This window comes from Erinaceus europaeus, chromosome 16 (assembly GCF_950295315.1).
Source record: "Erinaceus europaeus chromosome 16, mEriEur2.1, whole genome shotgun sequence".
Lineage (NCBI taxonomy): Eukaryota > Metazoa > Chordata > Mammalia > Eulipotyphla > Erinaceidae > Erinaceus > Erinaceus europaeus.
Window position 1 is genome coordinate 42,095,070 of NC_080177.1, and position 20,986 is coordinate 42,116,055.

General features: G+C 40.4%; 1 protein-coding gene across 8 annotated transcripts in view; it reads left to right on the plus strand.

The window, feature by feature from the left end:
• Nucleotides 1-2,118: 2,118 nt before the first annotated feature.
• DDHD1 (DDHD domain containing 1) overlaps nucleotides 2,119-20,986 on the plus strand; it is an 88,335-nt gene continuing 69,467 nt past the window's right edge. For all 8 annotated transcript variants that reach the window (XM_060174946.1, XM_060174948.1, XM_060174950.1 and 5 more), the window contains exon 1: nucleotides 2,119-3,089. In XM_060174946.1, coding sequence (XP_060030929.1) covers nucleotides 2,270-3,089 — 820 coding nt within the window. In that variant the 5' untranslated portion in view covers nucleotides 2,119-2,269. The remainder of the gene's footprint in view (nucleotides 3,090-20,986) is intronic.

Consider the following 20,986-nt stretch of genomic DNA (forward strand, 5'->3'; position numbering starts at 1 on the left):
TTACTAGCTATCTACAAAATGGAGGAGCCCCCAACACTTCATCTGCACTATTCCAGCCCTTAGGTCCATGATTGTTCAACAATTTGTTTGGCTTTGTGTATTAACTCTCTTTTCAGCCACCAGGTTCCAGATGCTAGCAGGAGGCCGACCAGAATTCCCTGGACAGACAACGCCACCAATGCGCCTTGGAGCTCTGCTTCCCCAGAGCCCTTCCCCACCAGGGAAAGAGAAAGACAGGCTGGGAGTATGGATCGACCTGTCAACGCCCATGTTCAGCGGGGAAGCAATTTCAGAAGCCAGGCCTTCAACCTTCTGCATCCCGCAATGATCTTGGGTCCATACTCCCAGAGGGTTAAAGAATAGGAAAGCTATCAGGGGAGGGGATGGGGTATGGAGGTCTGGTGGTGGGAATTGTGTGAAGCTGTACCCCTCTTATCCTATGGTTTTGTCAATGTTTCCTTTTTATAAATAAAAATTTTTTAAAAAGGAAAAAAAAAGAGAACTGGTGACAAATTATCTGAATTTTGACATGTGAACAATGAGGCTGGAGATTGTCTTCCTCTGGACTGATAAAACTTTGTAATAGTTTATTTAATTTTTTTTAAGTTGTAATATAAAAGAAGCACACAGGGAAGCCCCAGCATTCAACCTAATGTTAAAAAGTGTCTTAGAATCAGATATATAGAAATAGAAACAGAAACAGGTCTTAAAGTTCATGCAATTCTATTGCTGAAAGAGATTTTGGAAGATATCTGGTATAATCACTTCACAAATTAAATTAGGAAACCAAAAAATAAAAAAGTAAAAGAGATTTGCCTGAGGTTGGTTAACAGTCTAGCGGCCTAGGAACAGCATAGTAGATAAAGTCTTGGGCTCTCATGCATAAAATCCTCAGTCCAAGACTCAGTACCACAAGTGCCAGAATGATGCTCTTGTGCTCTCTCCTCTTTCATTAATAAATACATAAATCTCTTTGAAAAAGGAAGAAAGAACATTTTCTTCCTTGGAAAAAGGAAGAAAGAATCTAGTTGTATCTTGGCTTTCAATCTAGTAATCTATCACAACTGGATGGACTTGCTCTCATAATCAACACTGAATGTGCATCCTATTGTGGAAGAGGTTGAGACATATAGGTGCATCTAGGACAGAGGTGAGGAACTTTTTTTCTGCCTAGGGTCATTTGTATATTTATAACATCATTCGCCGGCCACATAAAGGTATCAACTTAAAAACTAGTACTTAATATTACTATTAACAACAACAACAACAACAACAACAACAACAAAACCAGCTCAGTTTACTGAATTCAGAGTCTTGCCTGTGGTTTCCTTGGCAGTGCCAGACCAAATAATTTAGAAGCCATCTGGATGTTCTCCATCCCTGATCTAGGACCTTAGAATGAGGTTGAGAAAACATAAAACAGATATTGGTTGGCCCTAGTCTACAACCTTAGGGGAACTGTGGTGGTCTGCAGTAGGGAGAGTGAAGATTCAGCACTCTGGTGGTGGGAATGGTGTGGATTCAAACCCCTATGGACATTTAATTCTGTAATATAAAAATAAATAAATATTAACAGTTAAGTAGCAAATGAAGGAAGGGTTAAGACTCTGGAGTGGGAGCACCAAGGCTAAGGATCAGGGCATAGGAGGGCGTACCCTCCTCTGGACTCACTGAGACCAGAACCAGGTGCTTGAGAAGATCCAAGGACGTTGTAGAATATACAAATACAAATGTTAAGAAAACACAAACTCTGGGGTCAAAACCTAGGTTGCAAGGATGACTAGGGTATTGCCTGCCCACATCTGAGAGGAAACTCGCAGAAGCGTAAAGGGCAAAGGTAGCTGTACTACGGTAAGGGAGGAACTGGAAAGGAATTGAGAAAACGTCTCAAGAACCGCAGTAGCCTAGCAGACCCAACACAGCAGGGCCGCGGCTCGCGCACCGCGCCGGCGGCAGCGCTTCCGGGGCGGCGCGCGCGCTCGGTGGGGCGGGGCCGGGGAACAAGCACCGCCCACGTCGGGCTGCGTGACAATGGGCGGACCGTGGAACGCGGCTGCGGCGGCCGGGAGCCTCTGGGGAGGCGGAGCCGCCGCTGCTGCCGCTGCTGCCGCTGCTGCCACTGCTGCCACTGCTGCTACCGCAGCCCGGTTTAGGATTTGAAAGATTAAAAACTCCGGGTTTGGAAAGGGCGGCGGCGTTGAATGTGTAGCGGAAAGGTGGGGGGTCACGGCTCGGCTCGGGGCCGGGCAACGGGCGGCGTCTCAGCGCTATGAATTACCCGGGCCGCGGCTCCCCGCGGAGCCCAGAACATAACGGCCGGGGAGGCGGCAGCGCCGCCTGGGAGCTGCGCTCGGATGCCGAGCCGGGCTTCGGCGGCAGCGTCTGCTGCTTCGACCACCTGCCCGGCGGGGACCCGGACGACGGCGAGGTGCCCCTGGCTCTGCTGCGCGGGGAGCCGGGGCTGCACCTGGCGCCGGGCGCCGAGGACCACAACCACCACCTGGCACTGGACCCCTGCCTCAGTGACGAAAACTATGACTTCAGCTCAGCCGAGTCGGGCTCCTCGCTGCGCTACTACAGCGAAGGCGAGAGCGGCGGCGGCGGCAGCTCCCTGTCGTTACACCCGCCTCAGCAGCCGCCGCTGGTGCCATCGAACTCGGGGGGCGGCGGGGCGGCGGGAGGAGGACCGGGCGAGAGGAAACGGCCCCGGCCGGGTGGTACAGCCGCCCGGCACCGCTACGAGGTCGTGACGGAGCTGGGCCCTGAGGAGGTGCGCTGGTTCTTCAAGGAGGACAAGAAGACCTGGAAGCCCTTCATCGGCTACGACTCCCTCCGCATCGAGCTCGCTTTCCGGGCCCTGCTGCAGGCCACGGGGGGCCGGCCCCAGGCCGCAGACCCGCACGGCGACCATGTGTGCGGCTCGGCCTCCCCCGCGGAGGACCGCGACGGCAGCTGCGGCTTCTGCCAGCGCGCTGCGGGGCACGAGCCGGAGCTGGTGGAGCTGGTGAACGTGGAGCCGGTGTGTGTGCGTGGCGGCCTCTACGAGGTGGATGTGACCCAAGGAGAGTGCTACCCGGTGTACTGGAACCGTGAGTAGCCCGCCGGCCGGCCGGGGGATAGCGCGGGACAGCTGCCTCTGCGGGGTCGACCGCAGCGAATTCGCTGCGGGACGTCGCCGCCGCCGCCGTGGTGGCGGAGACCGAGGCTCCTGGGGCCTGGGTCGGGTGGGAGAGGGCTGGAGCCGGCGAGCTCCGACAAGTGATGGATGAACTAGCAGATGGCAGAGCCCGAGCTGGCTGCCTGGGGTCCGGAGACTGCAGCCTGGGCGCTGCCCCCGGGCGAGCCTGCGGCCCCTGGAGGCGATCCAGGAACTGACACTCCCCAGAAAGGTTTAATTTCCTGACACTCCCCACCCCCCCACCCCCGCTTTGTCTGCCCCGGGATCTGATTCTGTCTCTCTGTCTCTTTTAAGCTGAGCTGCCCATGATTTAAATAGCGGCCTGTCCTCCGGACTTGGGGGCGTTGGAGGGGATCTTGCAGTTTTTCAAGAAAAAGGGGAAGGGCAAGGAGGAAGGCTGCGTCCAACCTGCCGCCCTGCGGCCTGGCATGTGCGCTCCGGGAGTGGAAAGCGCCGCGCGCACTCATTCTGGCAAGCAGGGCCATCCACTCTCTACGGAATACTCGTTTTTGTCTCTTAGGCCCTTGTTTACATATTTTCCCTTTTGCCTTGTAACCTTGAAAAACTGCAAGGCCTGTGCCTTGTTTTCCTCCTCTCCTGAGTACAATTGGTATAGTCGCATCTAGTTTGTAGGGCTGTTGCAGAGATTTAATGAGGTTATATACCTAAAAGGATTCAGGACTGTGTTTGGGACATCCGTGATGTAAGTCGGTATTCGTTAGAGAACACCACAGTTTGGTTTGTAACTGAATTAAGGAGGAAGGTGGTCAGGAACACTTGCCATTGCTTGTAGCAAAGGTTGCATATATAATGTAGAGCAGATAGTCAGGTTATCTCTCTCTTCTTCTCTATCTCCCCCATCCCTCTCAGTTTCTGGCTGTTTCTATCCCATAAAATAAAATAAAATAGTAACAGAAGCTGTTGTCACCAATAATTGGTAATAGTATACTAAGTTAGTTTTTGAGGGGCCGGGTTTGTCATATGTCAGATATTTTTGCTGATTGTCACTAGCCTTATTAGGCCCATCATACATAGGACAATATTTTTTTTTATTAGTTTTATGTATTGATGACTTAGCTGTCTTTCTCTGTGTTAGCATTTATGGGCAGAGTCCATCACCTTTATCTTTGTACTGTCATAGTGCCTGGTGCAGTAGATAAAATTAATCAAATCAGAATAAATTCAATAAATAGGTATTGAATTGCACCATTGATTCTGCTGTTAAACCATGTGTTACTAAGCATGAGTCATTAAGATAGCAGTATAGCTTATGTCAAATCACTAAATGTTGTAAGCATAGTAGGATGTCTAATTTCTTAACACATTTTAAAATACTGAAAGTATTTTCTACCTATTTCTCAGGCCATATTAATTTGGGTTTGCCTCTTTTAGATTATAAGCTTTCTAAGGACAGGTCAAGGTATGCTTTATTTACTCATTTACTCAGTCTTTTTTTTTTTTTTCCCCCTAAGTATTTGTATGGGCCTCACATAGTACTTTCATAAAGGCATTAGGAAAGGTGGAAGGAAGGATGCAACTTTACCCTTCAGGATTGTCCTATTTCATCTGTGCTTCAGTTGACCAAGACATTGACATATATATATATGTGTGTGTGTTTTCCATTGAAAGTGGACTTAGAGGCTTCAAAAAGTTGAGTGAGATACACAGCATTCTTAGAGAAGAGATGAGAACAAAAAGATGAATCTTGTTCTTAGATCAACTTAAGTATTTATTGGGTTGACAGAAAAGTCATAACACATTTTTGCATAGAAAACTATCATGACTTTCCCAACAGCTGAAATATATTGTTTTACTCTTGGTTTTTGATAAAATTGTTATTTGCCTTACTATTTACATGCTTTTCCACATTTCTTAGTGCTAGTAAATTAGTGCTCAAATTCTATAAAGTAAATGGGCTATAAAAGATTTAAAAATAAAGAAATAAAGAAACAGGCTCAGGGGCCAGATGGTGGCACACCAGGCTGAGGGCACATATTACAATGCTCAAGGACCGCATCCCAGCCCCCAATCCCCCAGTGCAGGTTATTTCTCTCTTCCACTCTTTCGCCCCCATCCCTCTCAGTTCTTGGTTGTCTCTACCCAACAAAATAAATAAATAAAAAGTAAAACTAAACAGACTCAGTGAAATTAGTGAAGTTGTCCAAGGTCACTCAGCTTGAAAGTGGTGAAGTAGTTTATAGTCTTAACAGTGCATTGCCCAAAGAACATCTGACCAATCCAAGAGTAAAGTGTCAGGAATGTTTCCCAGGTAAGGATGAATTTAGTCAGGCAGAAGAAACAGGGAGATTGAAGAAAAAGCAATCTAGCTTGCACTAACATATGCAAAGACACAGACTCATGAAAGTATCAGTACATGACATTCTGAGGAAATAATGGCTGCACCTCCTGGGGCCAGACACAGTGTAAGTTGGGGATTTTACCACTGTAGAGGCAAGAGTTGCTTGCTGAGGGACAGAAGAAATTAAGAAAGGAACACCTGCCATCACATGGTACATTTGGTAGAGTAGCTAGAAAAGGAATTAGAGTAAATGTGCATTGCTAAGGAATTTGAATTTTACCCTGTTAGAGAAACAATGAACTGAACAATTTAAGGCTCTCTATTATTTAAGTGATTAGTGACGATGCAAAAGTTGAAATGGAAAAATAGAGAATGTCATTCAAATATAGTGTCATAAATCAAGGAAGAAACAATGAAGACCTGTAGAAGTTAATGTGGAGGAAAAAATAAAGCATTATCTCATATCTTCTTCAGTAGACTAGTAAGCTAATTTGTGACTAGCATAACAGCATTATTTTGACTCTTAGCATTTTATTTATTTATTTTCCCTTTTTTTGCCGTTGTTTTTAACATTGTTGTGGTTATTGATGTCCTTGTTGTTGAATAGGACAGAGATAAATGGAGAGAGGAGGGGAAGACAGAGGGGGAGAGAAAGATAGTACCTCAGACCTGCTTCACCACTTGTGAAGCGACTCCCCTGCAGGTGGGGAGCCAGGGGCTCGAACCGGGATCCTTACCCTGGTCCTTGCGTTTCGCCCATGTGCTTAACCCACTGCGCCACCGCCCAACTCCCATATTAGCATTTTCTAAGTAGCTTCTGCAAGATACTGTCCTGTGGGTGTCCTAGACCTTCATTAAGGAACAAATCACAATAGTACTTAATGTTCATAATTTACGACTTGTAAAATTCCATCTAACTTTGCTCTTACTGCTTTTTCAGTTCTGTGTGTATTATGTAAGTTTTCATACTTTCTAAGAAAGTCCTAGATCTCTTCAGCATTTCTTCAAACGGAAGAACTTTTATAATTATTTTGCAGTTTTTGACCTTTCTCCCATTTTTCTTTTAATACTCCTGGAATCTTTCAGAATAGTGGTAATAAAAAGTTAAAGAGTAAAAAGTCTGCTATAGTCCCGTGTAGAATGGTGACCAAAGGGCTGGGAAGATAGCATAATGGCTATGCAAAAAAATCTTTCATGCCTGGGGCACCACCCAGCACCACCACTGCCAGAAATGAGCAGTGCAGTGCTCTGACAAAAATAAAAATAAAAATTGGGGTCAGGCAATAGCATAGTGGATTAGGTGCACTTGGTGCAAAGTGAATAGGACCAGCGTAAGGATCCCATTAGAGCCCCCAGCTCCCCACTTGCAGGGGGGTTGCTTTACAAGTGGTGAAGCAGGTCTGCAGGTATCTATATTTCTCCCTCCCTCTCTGTCTTCCCCTCCTCTCTCGATTTCTCTCTTTTCTATCCAACAACCGTGACAACAATAATAATAACCACAACAATGATAAAACAACAAGGGCAACCAAAGGGGGAAAAATTAGCCTCCAAGAGCAATGGATTCATGGTGCAGGCACTGAGCCCCAGCAATAACCCTGGAGGCAAAAAAAAAATTAGCTAGAATGGTGATAGGATTCCAATATTCATTTAGATTTCTATGACTTAATTGAACCCACTCATCTGTATGCCAGTCCAGCAAGTTTGCTAGATCTACTTTAAATTTGAATTCTAGCAGATAAAATTTGAGCCAATAGAAGGTATATGAATCAGGGAACAAAATTTGTCTTCTTTTTTTTTTTTTTTTTACAGGCTAGTAATTTAATACATGAAAGTAGTCATCAGTACCATTTGGAAATTCCTATTCATAAACTGCTTTTCATTCAGTGTAGCATATATTCTATTGTATTGATAGAAATAGCACATTGTCTTTTAGTTATTATTTAGTAACTTACCTATATTAGGCAATATGCTAAGTGATGTCATATCTAATTATATTAGTTAAAAATTCATTGTAAGGGCAAAATTTGTCTTCTATAGGTGAGAAGTCAATATTACATGTCAAAATATAGGAAATTCACTTCTGTTTTATTTAAGTCTGTTGAGATATTTTTCCAACTGCAGGTGGACATTTTAGATAAAAGCTGATCATTGCTGAGTAATGACTAAGTGAACTCCCTTCTTCCCAAGTAGTCTTCTTAAACTGCTTATAGCTGCTTCCTAGGCTTAGAGTACTTTATCTCTAAGTTAGAACTGTACGGGCTCGGGAGATAGCATAATAAGTTACTCAAAAAGACTTTCATGCCTGAGGCACCAAAGATCCCAGGTTCATTTCCATAAGCCAGGGCTAAGCAGTGTTCTAGTAGTAAATAATCAAATAAAAATTATTTTAAAAAGAACAGTGTTTGGCACAAAGTCCCAAGTTTTAACAATATCTCTATAAATTACAGAAAGTAATGCATTCCTTACTAAAAGCTCATGTAAAAAAGTTTGTAAGACTGACTGCAGAATTGTCAAGCACCAATTTTTTTTTGTTAGGCATTACAATGTTAACTTCCAAAGAGAGTGAAATTGAAAAGAATTTAGAATTCTTATAATAATTATAATAAATATTTAAGAAAAATGGGTGTAGTTGTGACAATGATTATTTTTGGAAATTGTGCACTTACACATTTACTTAAATAACTTTTATTGGTCAAGAAGTGGAAATTTACTCCTTAGTGTATACCACACAAATCATTAGTATTGCTATGAGGATATTCTAAAGTCATCAAATAGCTCTACAATGTTTCGTATGCTTTTTCTACTACTACTACTAAATGCTTTGGTTACTTTCTGAACATGATTCTTTTCAAAAATGTTTTATTAGTGATAAAGGTGTTACTTCATACAGTTCCCACAGCCAGAGTTCTGTGTCCCATCCCCTCCACTGGAAATTGTATCCCCATTCTACTAGGACCCAGAGCATCTGTCACCAGGAATCTTGTTTTTATACCATGAATAAAAGAGAAGGGAATCTGGAAAACACCAGAGAAGGCCAAGCAAGGTTTTCTTTATCTGAGAGAGAAGAGGGAAAAAAGGAAAGACACTTGGAAGTTATAAAAGGTGTAGGGTTGAACTAGAAAGGAAGTGAAGGCAGGACCATTGAAAAAAAAAAATGACGAAAAAATATATATGTATAGGTATAGAATCAGCCCATATCAGTGATTGTTTGGAATTCTGATTACCTGTCAAGATTTTGTCTTTAATGAACAGACCTAGAATCCATTAAAGTATATTAGGTCATATCACACATACAGAGGTGGACCTGATTTTCAACATTTGTTTTCAAATGAAAGTTTAACTGATCTCAGCTCTGCTGCCATAGTGGTTTTTTAGAGGCAGTATTGTATAGTGATTATGAATTTAAATGACTACTAGAGTCAGGCTGCCTGAATCCACATCACAGCTCTTCCATATACTGTGTAAGTTTGGGATACTTAAAGTCTCTACCTTAGTTTTTCTCTTTAATTTGTCAAATGTGAATTATGGTACCCACCCCTTAGGATTGTTATGACTAATTAAAATATTTAAAGCTCTTTATATAAGTCATGACTAGTAAATTCTCTATAATATTAGCTGTTATTTCTCCATTTTCATGTATCCTTTAAAATTCACAGCCCAGGGGGTCGGGCGGTAGGTAGTACAGGTTAAGTGCACATGTGTGAAGTGTAAGGACCAGCTTAAGAATCCTGGTTCAAGCCCCTGGCTCCCTACCTGCAGGAGGTCGCCTTACAGGCGGTGAAGCAGGTCTGTAGGTGTCTTTCTCCCCCTCTCTGTCTTCCCCTCCTCTCTCCATTTCTTTCTGTCCTATCCAACAACAATGACATTAGTAACAACAACAATAATAGCCACAACAATGCTAAGACAACAAAAGGGAAAATAAATTATAAAAAAATTCACAGCCCACTTGATTCCCCCTCCCCCCCCCCCCAGCTACTGATCTTATTTTAATTTTTAGTCTCTTTCCTGACTTAGTGTTTTCTTTATCTGCTGTCTTGGTAATAGATTCAACCAGGTAGAGCCCTAGAATGAATAGAGTGCCTTAAACCATTGTGTCGTATTATGAGAAACTGTTATTTGTTTTTGCCTAATCTTTCAGGCCCTAGAAAGAGCTATGCTGTCTTGACCTTTCTTGGCTTGGGCCCAGGAGGAGTACATCAGTCTTTCACAAATCTACTGCCTATGAGAAAGGAGAAATTCTTTTTTAAATTTTTTTATTTTTGGTATATAGGTCCCATCACTAGATGTGGGAGGTACTGACTCTACCCCAAAAACCCATTTAGAACATCTCTACCAGCTACCAGTATTTTTGATACAATAGAGAACTTTACAGCTTTCTAAAAGACTGCTCAGTATTCTACTGAGGCAGAGCCAGTAGTTGGTTTTCTGCCATATTGGCAAGAAGGAAATAACCCATAGTTCCTCTTACAGTGAAGACCTCAGCATGAAAGCTTTGAGTTATTTTCCTCTTTTGACCTAAAGTTGAACCAGAAGGAGAAGGTAAGATCTATATTCAAATATGGATCTATTTTGTGATCTGGGAAATGACACAGTGGACAAATACAAATCTGCCATAGAGCAGGGATTTGAGGCATCCATCGCTTACTCAGCACTGGCAATACAATTATAACTCAGAAAAGATCTTAGTTTATAAATTCTCTTAATTTGATTCTTTGATTTACCATAGCTATCTGATTTTGGGGCACATTATAACTATGACCTATTTTTTCCTTTGTAAATAAGAGTAATTCCTGCTTCAGAGGGTTGTTATGAGTATTCCATTGGAATAAGTATATGTAGAGCTCTTAGGTTCAGTAAGTATTAATTCTTGTACTTAAGCCAAAATCATATATTGGCTCTTGAACTGCAAGCCTCTCTTTTAAGAAGTTAGTAAATATATGGGTGACCCTGTTTTATATGTGAAAAAGATGAATGGTGAACTATACTTCTAATAAAAGTAATTCACATTAGATGGCCATATTTATGCATAACACATACATGTAGGCAAATCATCTGTTTTCCTCTTCCAACTCACTCAAACACTTACTTTATTTTTAATTTGAAGTTTACTGATCTTTTAAATTGTATTAGTATTTTTATGGAGGTGACATTAATTTACATCACTTGTATTGGTACCTATCGGGTATTATAAATGATGCTGTAGTGAACATAGGAGTGCATATATTTCTTTGGATTTTTTTTTTATCCTTGTATGTAGGAGTGAACTTAACAAATCGAATGTCAAATCTATTCTTAGCATCATTTAAGTTAATTATTTTTGTTGCTTGTTGATTTGTTTAGTTTTTAAATTTGGGAGGTGTTGGTGATCAAACCCAAGGCTTCATATATGTGAAACATTTCTTTTACCACCAAGCTACATCCCCAGCCCTACGTTTAACATCTTGAGAATACCCTATACTGGTTTCAAAAGAGACCAGACCACTTACATTTTCACCAACAAAGTAGGAAGGTTCCTTTTTCTCCATATCCTCACCATTATTTGTTATTTATGGTCTGTAGTCTGTTCTCACAAGTATGAGGTAGTAGTATCCCAATGGAATTTTGATTTGCATTTCTCTGATAGTGATGGTATTTTTTTCATATGTGTGGAATTGTACCCCCCCATCCTATGATTTTTTTTAATGTTTCTTCGAGTCCAAGAATGTTGGAATGAACATCAAGAATGATAATGCCTTTAGTGAGCTAAATGAATCAAATGAGTGGCTCACAGAGTAGGACTGAGATGTCTTCTACACTGTTGTTATGGGCTGTAGGGTAGCAATGGTTGTTAGATTATTTATACAGCAGAACTTTTTGCTGCTACCTCTTTTTTAGTATCCTGAAGCCTACCAAACCAATTGCTATGTTTAATTTGTTATGCTTTCTAATCTCCACCTTCCTTATTCTTATTTTTTACTATTCAAGGTAATGGTCTCTAAAAATGGTATGTGAAGATGGGGGGTGGTCTTAATAAATGTAAATATTTGAGCTTATATTTTCTCTTTATTCTGACTAATTTTATGTTTTTGTATTTTATTTTTTCAGACTCAGAGCCATGCACACACACAGTTTCACCATTGCCAGTGTGACTTTTTTTTTAGTTGGGGAGAGGAGAGACACTATAGTACAAGAGCCTCCCTCTGTGTTGTGGCATTCTTATGTGATGCCAAAGTTTATACTTAGGCTACACATATGAAAAGGCGCATGCTACCCAATGAGCTCTCTCCTGCCCTCAATTGTTTTTTAATAATGTACAAAATGGGCTCACTTGAATAGTGTACTGCTTTGTCATATATGCATCCCAGGTTCATGTCTGGCCTCTAACAAATTGAAGGAAACTTCAGTGCTATGGTTTCAACCCTCCTATCTCCCCCTGCCTGACTCAATCTATTTTAAAAAATGAAAATGAGAAATTATGTACAAAGCATCTTAGAACAGCAGTGTACTTGCACAATTTATAAATAAGTGCATGTATATATCAGAATGTGCTCAAATTTTTTATTTGGTTTGGGTGGGCTCTTTTGTTTTTGGTTAGCGGAATTGAACCCAGTCTTACAAACATGCAAAGTAAGTGTTTTACCACTGAGCTGTATTTGCAACCCTGAGAACTTTGGAAATTACTAATTTCAACTGTTTAAGAACTAGAGAGAGGAGGAACCAAGAGCACTGCTCAGCTCTGGTTTATGGTAGTGCTGGGATTGACTTCTAAGCCTCAAGTATGAAAATCTTTTGCATAACCATGATGCTACCTCCCCAGCCCTCCAGACATTCTGATTTATTAAATTTACAGCATGAAATGTGAAAACTTTTGTGAAAAAATGTGAAATCATTTCTCAGGTGACTCATAATTAGCCAGGTTGGAGAATCTCAGCTTGAAGCCATGTAGAATATGGAAAGAGATGATAAAGGAAAAGATTGGCTTGCATGATACTCTGCAGATTCTGAAAATTCCATCAATATTAATATTCACTTACTTTAACAATCTGATAACTGGTCATAGTCAGTATTGAGTTGACTTTTCTATCAACATAAAATTAACATTAACAAGATGTTTATTATTGCGTACTCCATTTTTTTTTTAAGAAAGGAGACATTAACAAAATCATAGTATGGGGCGGGGTACAACTCCACACAATTCCTGCCACCCAGTCTCCATATCCCATCCCCTCCCCAATAGCTTTCCCATTCTCTATCCCTCTGGGAGCATGGACCCAGGGTCATTGTGGGTTGTAGAAGGTGGGAGGTCTGGCTTCTGTAATTGCTTCCCTACTGAACATGGGCATTGACTGGTCGACCCATACTACCAGTCTGCCTCTCTCTTTCCCTAGTAGGGTGAGTCTCTGGGAAAGTAGAGCTCCAGGACGCATTGGTGGGGTCTTCAGTCCAGGGAAGCCTGGCCGGTATCATGCTGGCATCTGGAACCTGGTGGCTGAAAAGAGAGTTAACATACAAAGCCAAACAAATTGTTGAAGAGTCATGGACCCAAAGGTTGGAATAGTGGAAATGAATAGTGGAGATGATAGCCGTCTATCACATATCTAATGTCTATTGTATCACACCTAGAAAGAACTTTTTCCCTAAGCATGTAAAGTTTGATATTGCTTAGACTCAGCAAAATTTTAAACTTGGAAAGTTAAAGGCCCATGGTTTTAAATGTACTATTAGTTTTGAAATAGATTGCTAGCATATAAAATCTGTTTTCTATGAATTCAATTCTGATAAAAGCATGAAGATATAATGTGAATGCTTTGCCAAAATCATGGAGCAAAATCTTGAAAATTGTTATAGGCTGATTTGTGTCCCCTCACTAACTAAAGAAAGTTCTGTTACTATTAATTACCTCAGACCGTAAGGTGTTTAAGGATGCAGGTACGTTCAAATAAAGCCATTAGGGAGGACCCTATTCCAGCCCGGCTGTTGCTCTTGTCAGAGGAAATGTGTATATATACACATTAGGGGTGCAAGAGCACAGAGAAAAGAATTCATGAGGTCACATCGCCAAGCCAAGGAGAGAGGCCTCAGAAAAAAGTCAACAGCACCTTGATACTGGACTTCTAATCTCTAGAAATATGAAAAATGAGGTTTTTTTTTTAATTAAGCCACCTAGAACACAGTACTTTGTCATGGCAGCCCTAGAAAACTAATACAAGTACATTCAGCTAGTCATTTTTATAATTACTCTGATGAAAATATATTTAAAAAATAATATATATATAAATATACCAAAAATTATTTCCCCCCCTACACTCAAAAGTTTGTTACTGTGGGGCCGGGCGGTGGCACACCCGGTTAAGAACACATATTACCAACCTCAGTGACCCAGTTTGAGTTCCCCCACCCTCCACCCTGTTCCCCACCTGCAGTGGGTCTGCTTCACAAGTGGTGAAGCACATCTGCAGGTGTCTTCTGTCTTTCCCTCTCTTTGTCTCCTCTCTCAGTTTCTGTCTTAAAAGAAAGGAAGGAAGGAAGGAAGGAAGGAAGGAAGGAAGGAAGGAAGGAAGGAAGGAAGGAAGGAAGGAAGGAAGGAAAAGAGGCCACCAGGAGCAGTGGATTCATAGTGCCATCACCAAGCCCCAACAATAATCGTGGTAGTAATAAAATTAAAAATAAAAGTTTGTTACTGTTCATTTATCCATTTTTTTATCTGTATTTCATATGAGTGAAATCATAGTATGTGTAAAGCCTTGTTTCTTGAGTTACAAAAGGTAAAGGGCTTAGGAGACAGCATAATTGTTATGCAAAAAAACTTTCATGCCTGAGTCTGGGATCCCATATTTAATCCCCTACACCACCATAAACCAGAGCTGAGGGCTGCTTTGGCATCTGTCTCTGTCTCTCTATATAATTCTTTCCAAATCTCTCTCATTAACAAAATAATAATAATAATGTAAACAGTATTTGAATTGTGATTATATGGTCCAGAGTTCTTTATCTCTATGAAGCTGGTTTAAACTTGTATTGGTAAGTGGTAGATATTATTGGAATTGACTCTTTCTTTTTTTTTTTTTTTGCCCTTGTTGTTTTATTGTTGTAGTATTATTGATGTCATTGTTGTTGGATAGGACAGAGAGAAATGGAGAGAGGAGGGGAAGACAGAGGGGGACAGAAAGACACCTGCAGACCTGCTTCACTGAAGCTATTCCCCTGCAGGTGGGGAGCCGGGGCCTTGAACTGGAATCCTTACTCCAGTCCTTGCACTTTGTACCATGTGTGCTTAACCAAAGTGCACCACGTGTGCTTAACCTACTGCGCTACCACCTGACTCCCCTGGAATTGACTCTTACCTAAACATTATTTTTTCTATCTTGTGTATATATTAAGGTATTCAAATGAAAAAATAACATTTTATTTATTTAGTTCCTAATTATAGAGAGACCTCTCTATACACACATATATTGCAGAGTATAATGCTGATTAAAATAGTTCTTGAATATAATCCTGTAGAAATACTATAGTTGTTCCCTCTGCCTCCTGGTATGAATGTACCTTTTTATATGTCAAGTCCTTATTGACCGATAGAAATTTGTGTTGTGCCCTAAAAAAAGATTTACTCAAAGTTTTGCTTAACTGAATGAAAGGTTCGTAGTAAAAATGGATCTTGCAATTATTTTCTAGTCACAAAGAACAGTTCTTTTCCTTTGGATTCCTGGAAAGCCTTTCTTTTATCTTTATTTGCCTGTGAGTTATACTTAACATTTAGTTTTCTGCTATGCAGAGTGTAACGACAAATACGAAGTAACTTGATTGTTTGAAATGAAAAGTCATCCTTTGTTATGTAGACATTTTTTTACATCCTTTAGCCCTATGAAGGTTTTTTCTTCTGATCCTTGTATGCATAGCAGTCACCATATCTCACCATTTTATAGCTACGTGGTGAGATGACATTTAATTTTTAATTTTTTTATATTGCCACCAGGGTTATTGTAGAGCTTCACGCCTGCATGGTAAATCCACTTTTCCTGGTGGCCTTATTTATTTATTTATTTATTTATTTATTTTTGAATAGAGAAATTGAGCAAGGTAGGTGAGATAGGGAGCAAGATAGGAGAGACAGCTGCAACACTTATTTCACCACTCATGAATTCCCCCCCCAGCAGGTGGAGACAAGGGGGCTTGAACCCTCGTCCTTGCACATTGTCATGTGTGTACACCGAACTGTGTGTGCCACCACCTGGTTTTATGTGTTTAAATACATATCTAAACAAATGCATGTGAGTTTCTACAGCATATAATTAAAAACAAAAATAATAGTGGCTAAAACACAAAAGGGTATATATTGCTATACCTAAAAGAAGTGTGGATATTTGGAATTCATACCTTTGTGGCATGTCTATTATGTGTAATTAGGGACAGAGATTCCTTATGTTGCTCAGCTTTTTCCACCCTTTGTAATTAACTGACTTGATCTGAGAGTACTTCAGGATCTCAAAACATTTTCCCCCTCCAGGGGGCCTAGTGCCAGCACTATGAATCCAGTACTCCTGGAGGCCATTTTTTCCATTTTATCGGATAGGACAGAGAGAAATTGAGAGAGGAGGGCAAGACAGAGGTGGGGGAAATAGACAGGCACCTGCAGATCTGCTTGTGAAACGACTCCCCATCCTCCTGCAAGTAGGGAGCTCTTTGTGGGGGTCCTTGCGCTTTGTACTATGTGTGCTTCTTTCAGGGATATAGTTTGTTTCTTTTTTTTTTAAATTAAGTTTTATTTATTTAGCAAGTCCTGGCGATTTGCGCCACGTGCACTTAACCCGCTGCACCACCGCCCAACTCCCCTATAGTTTGTTTCTATGTGTGCTTAACTCAGTATGCTACCACCTGGCCCCAAACTCAAAACATTAAGTGGCAGAAAAGAAAGAGGAAAAAGTTAAAGAGCTGTACTAGTAGTTTCTGCTCTGTACTATTACCCACCTAATTCCATCATATAATTAAATCTAGCTGCAGAAGGAGACTGGAAATAGACTTTGAACTAACCATATTACTGCCCTGAATAAATTGGTATTCTGTCTGAAAAAATAAGATGAGGGTATGGGATGGACATTTACCTTTATGCAAAATGTTTTTTACTGTTCTTGAGTGTATCAGGGTTCTCCAGAGAATAAAAGAGGTTACACAGAATTGACTCACACACTTCTGAAGGCCTGTAAGTCCAAAATCTGCAGCAGCAATATCCAGTTTTGAGTCAGAAAGCCAGTAAGCTGCTGTTAGAACCATTCTGAGCCCGTGTCCCTGTTCAGTGAACTCCACGCAATATAAGATTGTTTCAGCATTAACGCTGCTAGACAGGAGAATCCCTTATTCCAGCATCACCTGTTAGCTTCATTCAAGCCTTCAGTTAATTAATGAGACCCACTCACATTATGGGAAGGGTAGTGCAGTATGCTTTATTCAGCCTACTTATTTTAATATTAATCTTGTCCTGAGACACGCTCTGCATATTGACACTTAGAAAGTGAGCATGATGTGATAACATATTTTCAAGAGGTGTGAAGTTGTCCTAAAACAAAAATTTGTAAACCTACATTAGTTCAACTAAACAAACAAAAAAACATCTCTCAGACATTCCCAGTATGTTTGACCAAATAACTGGGTAGCCTGTAACCTAGTCAAATTAATGAAAATTAAAACCTAGAAACTGGTAGGGCATATACCTTTCCAAACATGTGGCCCCACTGCAAGCCCCAGCACCTATGACGCCAGAGGAAACTGATGTTGTGGTCAGTGTCTCTATCTGAATGGAAAAGTGGCCTGGAGCAGTGAAATGCATATATGTGACCCCAGCCCCAAAAAATAATAAATAAGATTAGTCACCACACATACAATATTAAAATGTATATTATAAAAACATTACAAGCACTTATAATGTAGAATGGAAAGTTTCCACCTCCCATAGGTCTCTGTTCATAACTTAGTGTTTTTCTCTTATTTTCAGATGCATATACCAATGTATATACTTTATAAAAACAAAATTAAATACTGCTTATACATGCACATACAGATTTAAAATGCATTTGATTTTTAGACTCTAGGCATTCTAAGGTCTAAATGTAACTTAGACTTAGTTAAGTGTCAGTTAACTGTAACTCCTAAATTTCTGAATGCATTACATATTCATTTATTTAGTTAATATTTTTTTCATTTAGTTAATGTTTTAACATACTAAGTGCCAAGCAACAGACCTTCGCCACTCCCTAGTGATGACAATCTGTGTCTTCAAGCATTGCCTATGTCACCTGAAAGGCAAAATGTTTTTGGATTTAGGACCACACCAGCCTTCTCTCTCCTGAACAATAGGAATAGATTTTAGGGGGTATCAGAGCCTGAGTTGAGTGGAAAACATCTTAGTGTGCAATAATAGACGCTCAGGTGGTGAAGACGGAAGTAACAAGAATAATGGCTTATTATGGGATGTCAGAGATTAGTTAGGAAAGGTATCCAGATATGAGAGCAGCCTGGTGGTAGTGTATGCTGGGTCTGAACCAGGGTGATAATGCTATCCCAACTGGAAAAATGGGCAATCCTCTCTAATCCACAAAAGGTTCTCCATTTATATATCCATGCATTACTTAATGCCTTAGATACATTTTGAGAAATGCTTCTTTAGGAAACTTTTGTTAAATATCATAGAGAGTACATAGATGTATGTATAGCCCATTACACACCTAGGCTATATGTAAAGATCACCATTATATTTCCCACCCATCATTGGCCAGAACATCATACAGTATATGTCTGTGATAAGAGGACCCCACTCTTCCACCCCTGCGTGTGTGTGTGTGTGTGTGTGTGTGTGTGTGTGTGTGTGTGTGTGTGTGTTCCTAGCATTACAGTTTGGTTCCAATGGGAAGATTTTTTACTGACTTGATTTAATATTGTGACATATAATAAGAGATTACTATGTCACTACATTATTTAGAATTGTTCTAATAGTAGAAATAGCTAAGCCAGGAACATATCTCATAGCTGTCTGATGTTGAGCTGCTAAAATATGAGTTGTATTTTAATCATAATAATTTTTATAGTTGACTTACACAAATGTAATACTTTGCCAAAGAAGTCAAGTAAAATTAAAAGTATATGCTGCACAGTTCCATTATATAAGTCACTGAAAAGCTAATCTGTGGTAGTAGAGATGAAGGGTGAAGGATAGTACCTAAAAGGAAGATTCAGAGAGAAGCTTCTGGAATGCTGGTAGTATTCTCTTTTTAGCATTTCCGTGTAATTAACTGGTAAAAAGCCTTTGAGCTGTATGCTTGTGATGTATTCACTTTTTTATGTGTGTCATCCTTGAACAAAATGTTTATCACCCCAAAAAAGTCAATCCCCTGGGTTTTCTTGTTTGTTTGTTTTTATGCCTGGAAAGTAGTCAGTCTTTTTCCTCTGAATAAGATAATTACAAGAAAGAGAGAGAGGATGTTATTGGCAGCTTCACAATTGATGAAGCAGGTCCACAGGTGTCTTTGCCTCTATCTCCCCCTCCTCTCTCAATTTCTCTGTCTCTATCCAATAATTAATAAATAAAAATACATAAATAAATGGAGAAAGCTACTGGCTAACAGACTAGTATAGCATAAACCAGTTAAACAGATTGGCAGGCATTGCTCAAACTGGAGAAGACAGCGGCACTTAGAGCAGTATTCATTCTGCCAACTTGTCAGCCAGTGGGGCAATGCTGAATGAGACATGTTTTATTCATCAGCATTCTTGTCTTATAGATTCTATAGATAAATTAGGATGTAGTCTCTATATTCAAGGATTCCATTCTATATTTAAGGAAGACTAAACTCAATATAGTGCAGTAAACATTGACTAGCAGGTATTTGCAGAATTAATTTAATAGAATCAGAATGAAAGGTGACAAAAATGTCATCATAAATTAATACAGATATAAAAGTTAGATAATGTAGAAAATGGAAATGAATGCATACAGAATATAGAAGAGTCAGCACATAAAGGAATTCTCTTTGTTGACATGGACAGCACAGAGCCTGACAGTATCATCTTATGTGCCTTACTGCCTAGTTTATGGTACATATTCAAATACTAGCTAAACTGGTGGTAGGGAACAACCAGCCCAAAGGATGTTCATTTCATTGGCCATGCTGAGGCAACCATAGGTAGGACTCTAAATTCAATAAATGTAGAAGCTCTTTTCTTAGCAATATGATGTTTTTTGTTTGTTTGTTTTCCAAAGCACTGCTCAGCTCTAGCATATGAGGTTATGGTGGTACTGGGAATTGAACCAGGACCTCAGAGCCTGAGGAGTGAAAGTCTTTTGTTATAGCCATTTTGCTATTTGCCCATCCTATGCTAATTTCTTTAATTTTTATTTATAAAATGGAAATATTGACAAGACTATGGGATAAGAGGGGTACAATTGTACAGAATTCCCACCCCCAGAACTCTGTATCCAGTCCCCTCCCTTGATAACTTCCCTATTCTTTATCCCTCTGGGAGTATGGAACCAGGATAATTATGGGGTGCAGATGGTGGTGCTGGCTTCTGTAATTGTTTCCCTGCTGAAGAAGAGTGTTGGCAGGTTGATCCATACTCTCAGCCTGTCTCTCTCTTTCCCTAGTGGGACAGGGATCTGGGGAGGCAGGCCTCCAGGACACACAATGGAGTCCTTTGCCAAGGGAGGTCAGGTTGGCGTAATGCTAACATCTTGAACCTGGTGGTTGAAAAAAGAGTTGATATAAAGCAGAACAAATTGTTGACTAATCATGAACCTAAAGGCAAGAATATTGCAGATGAACATTTGGTGTCTCTGTTTTGGAAAAAGCTGATAGGTCTACTGTTAGGTATATTCTAAGAGGCCCATGACTTTGCTAGTTTTTGCCTGAGCCTGACTTCTAGTATGGAGGTGGACCCAAGTTATTGTCTGGGGAAATGGTGTCATAGTTGGAAAAAGGACTAGAAAGCTGGCTCAGGGAAAAAGAGTAGCTCCCAAATATGGGGAAAGTATATGGATATTGTTAACTGTATATCTCATCAATTTGATCTGGGGCCCATATTCAGCACAAATACCTATGTAACCTCTGCATCCCTGTAGGTCATATTTTTGTTAGCCTTTTGGATCCTTTCTGTAGTGAATGTTCTGTTCATATCCTCTGCCCATTTTTGAATGGGGTCATTTGCTTTTTTGTTGCTAAGTTTGGTGATTTCTTTGTATATTTTGGTTATTAGTCTCTTGTCTGATGTATGGCATGTGAAGATCTTCTCCCATTCTGTCCTCTGTCTCTTTTTTAGGGTGATGGTTTCGTTGGCTTTGCAGAAGCTTTTCAATTTTATGTAGTCCCACTGATTTGTTTTTGTTTTAGACTTCCTTGAAATTGGGTTTGTTTCATCAAAGATGTCCTTGAGGTTTAGGTAAAATAGTGTTCCACCAATGTTTTCCTGTAAGTATATGATAGTTTCTTGTCTAGTATCCAGGTCCTTGATCCATTTGGAGTTGATTTTAGTTTCTGGTGAGA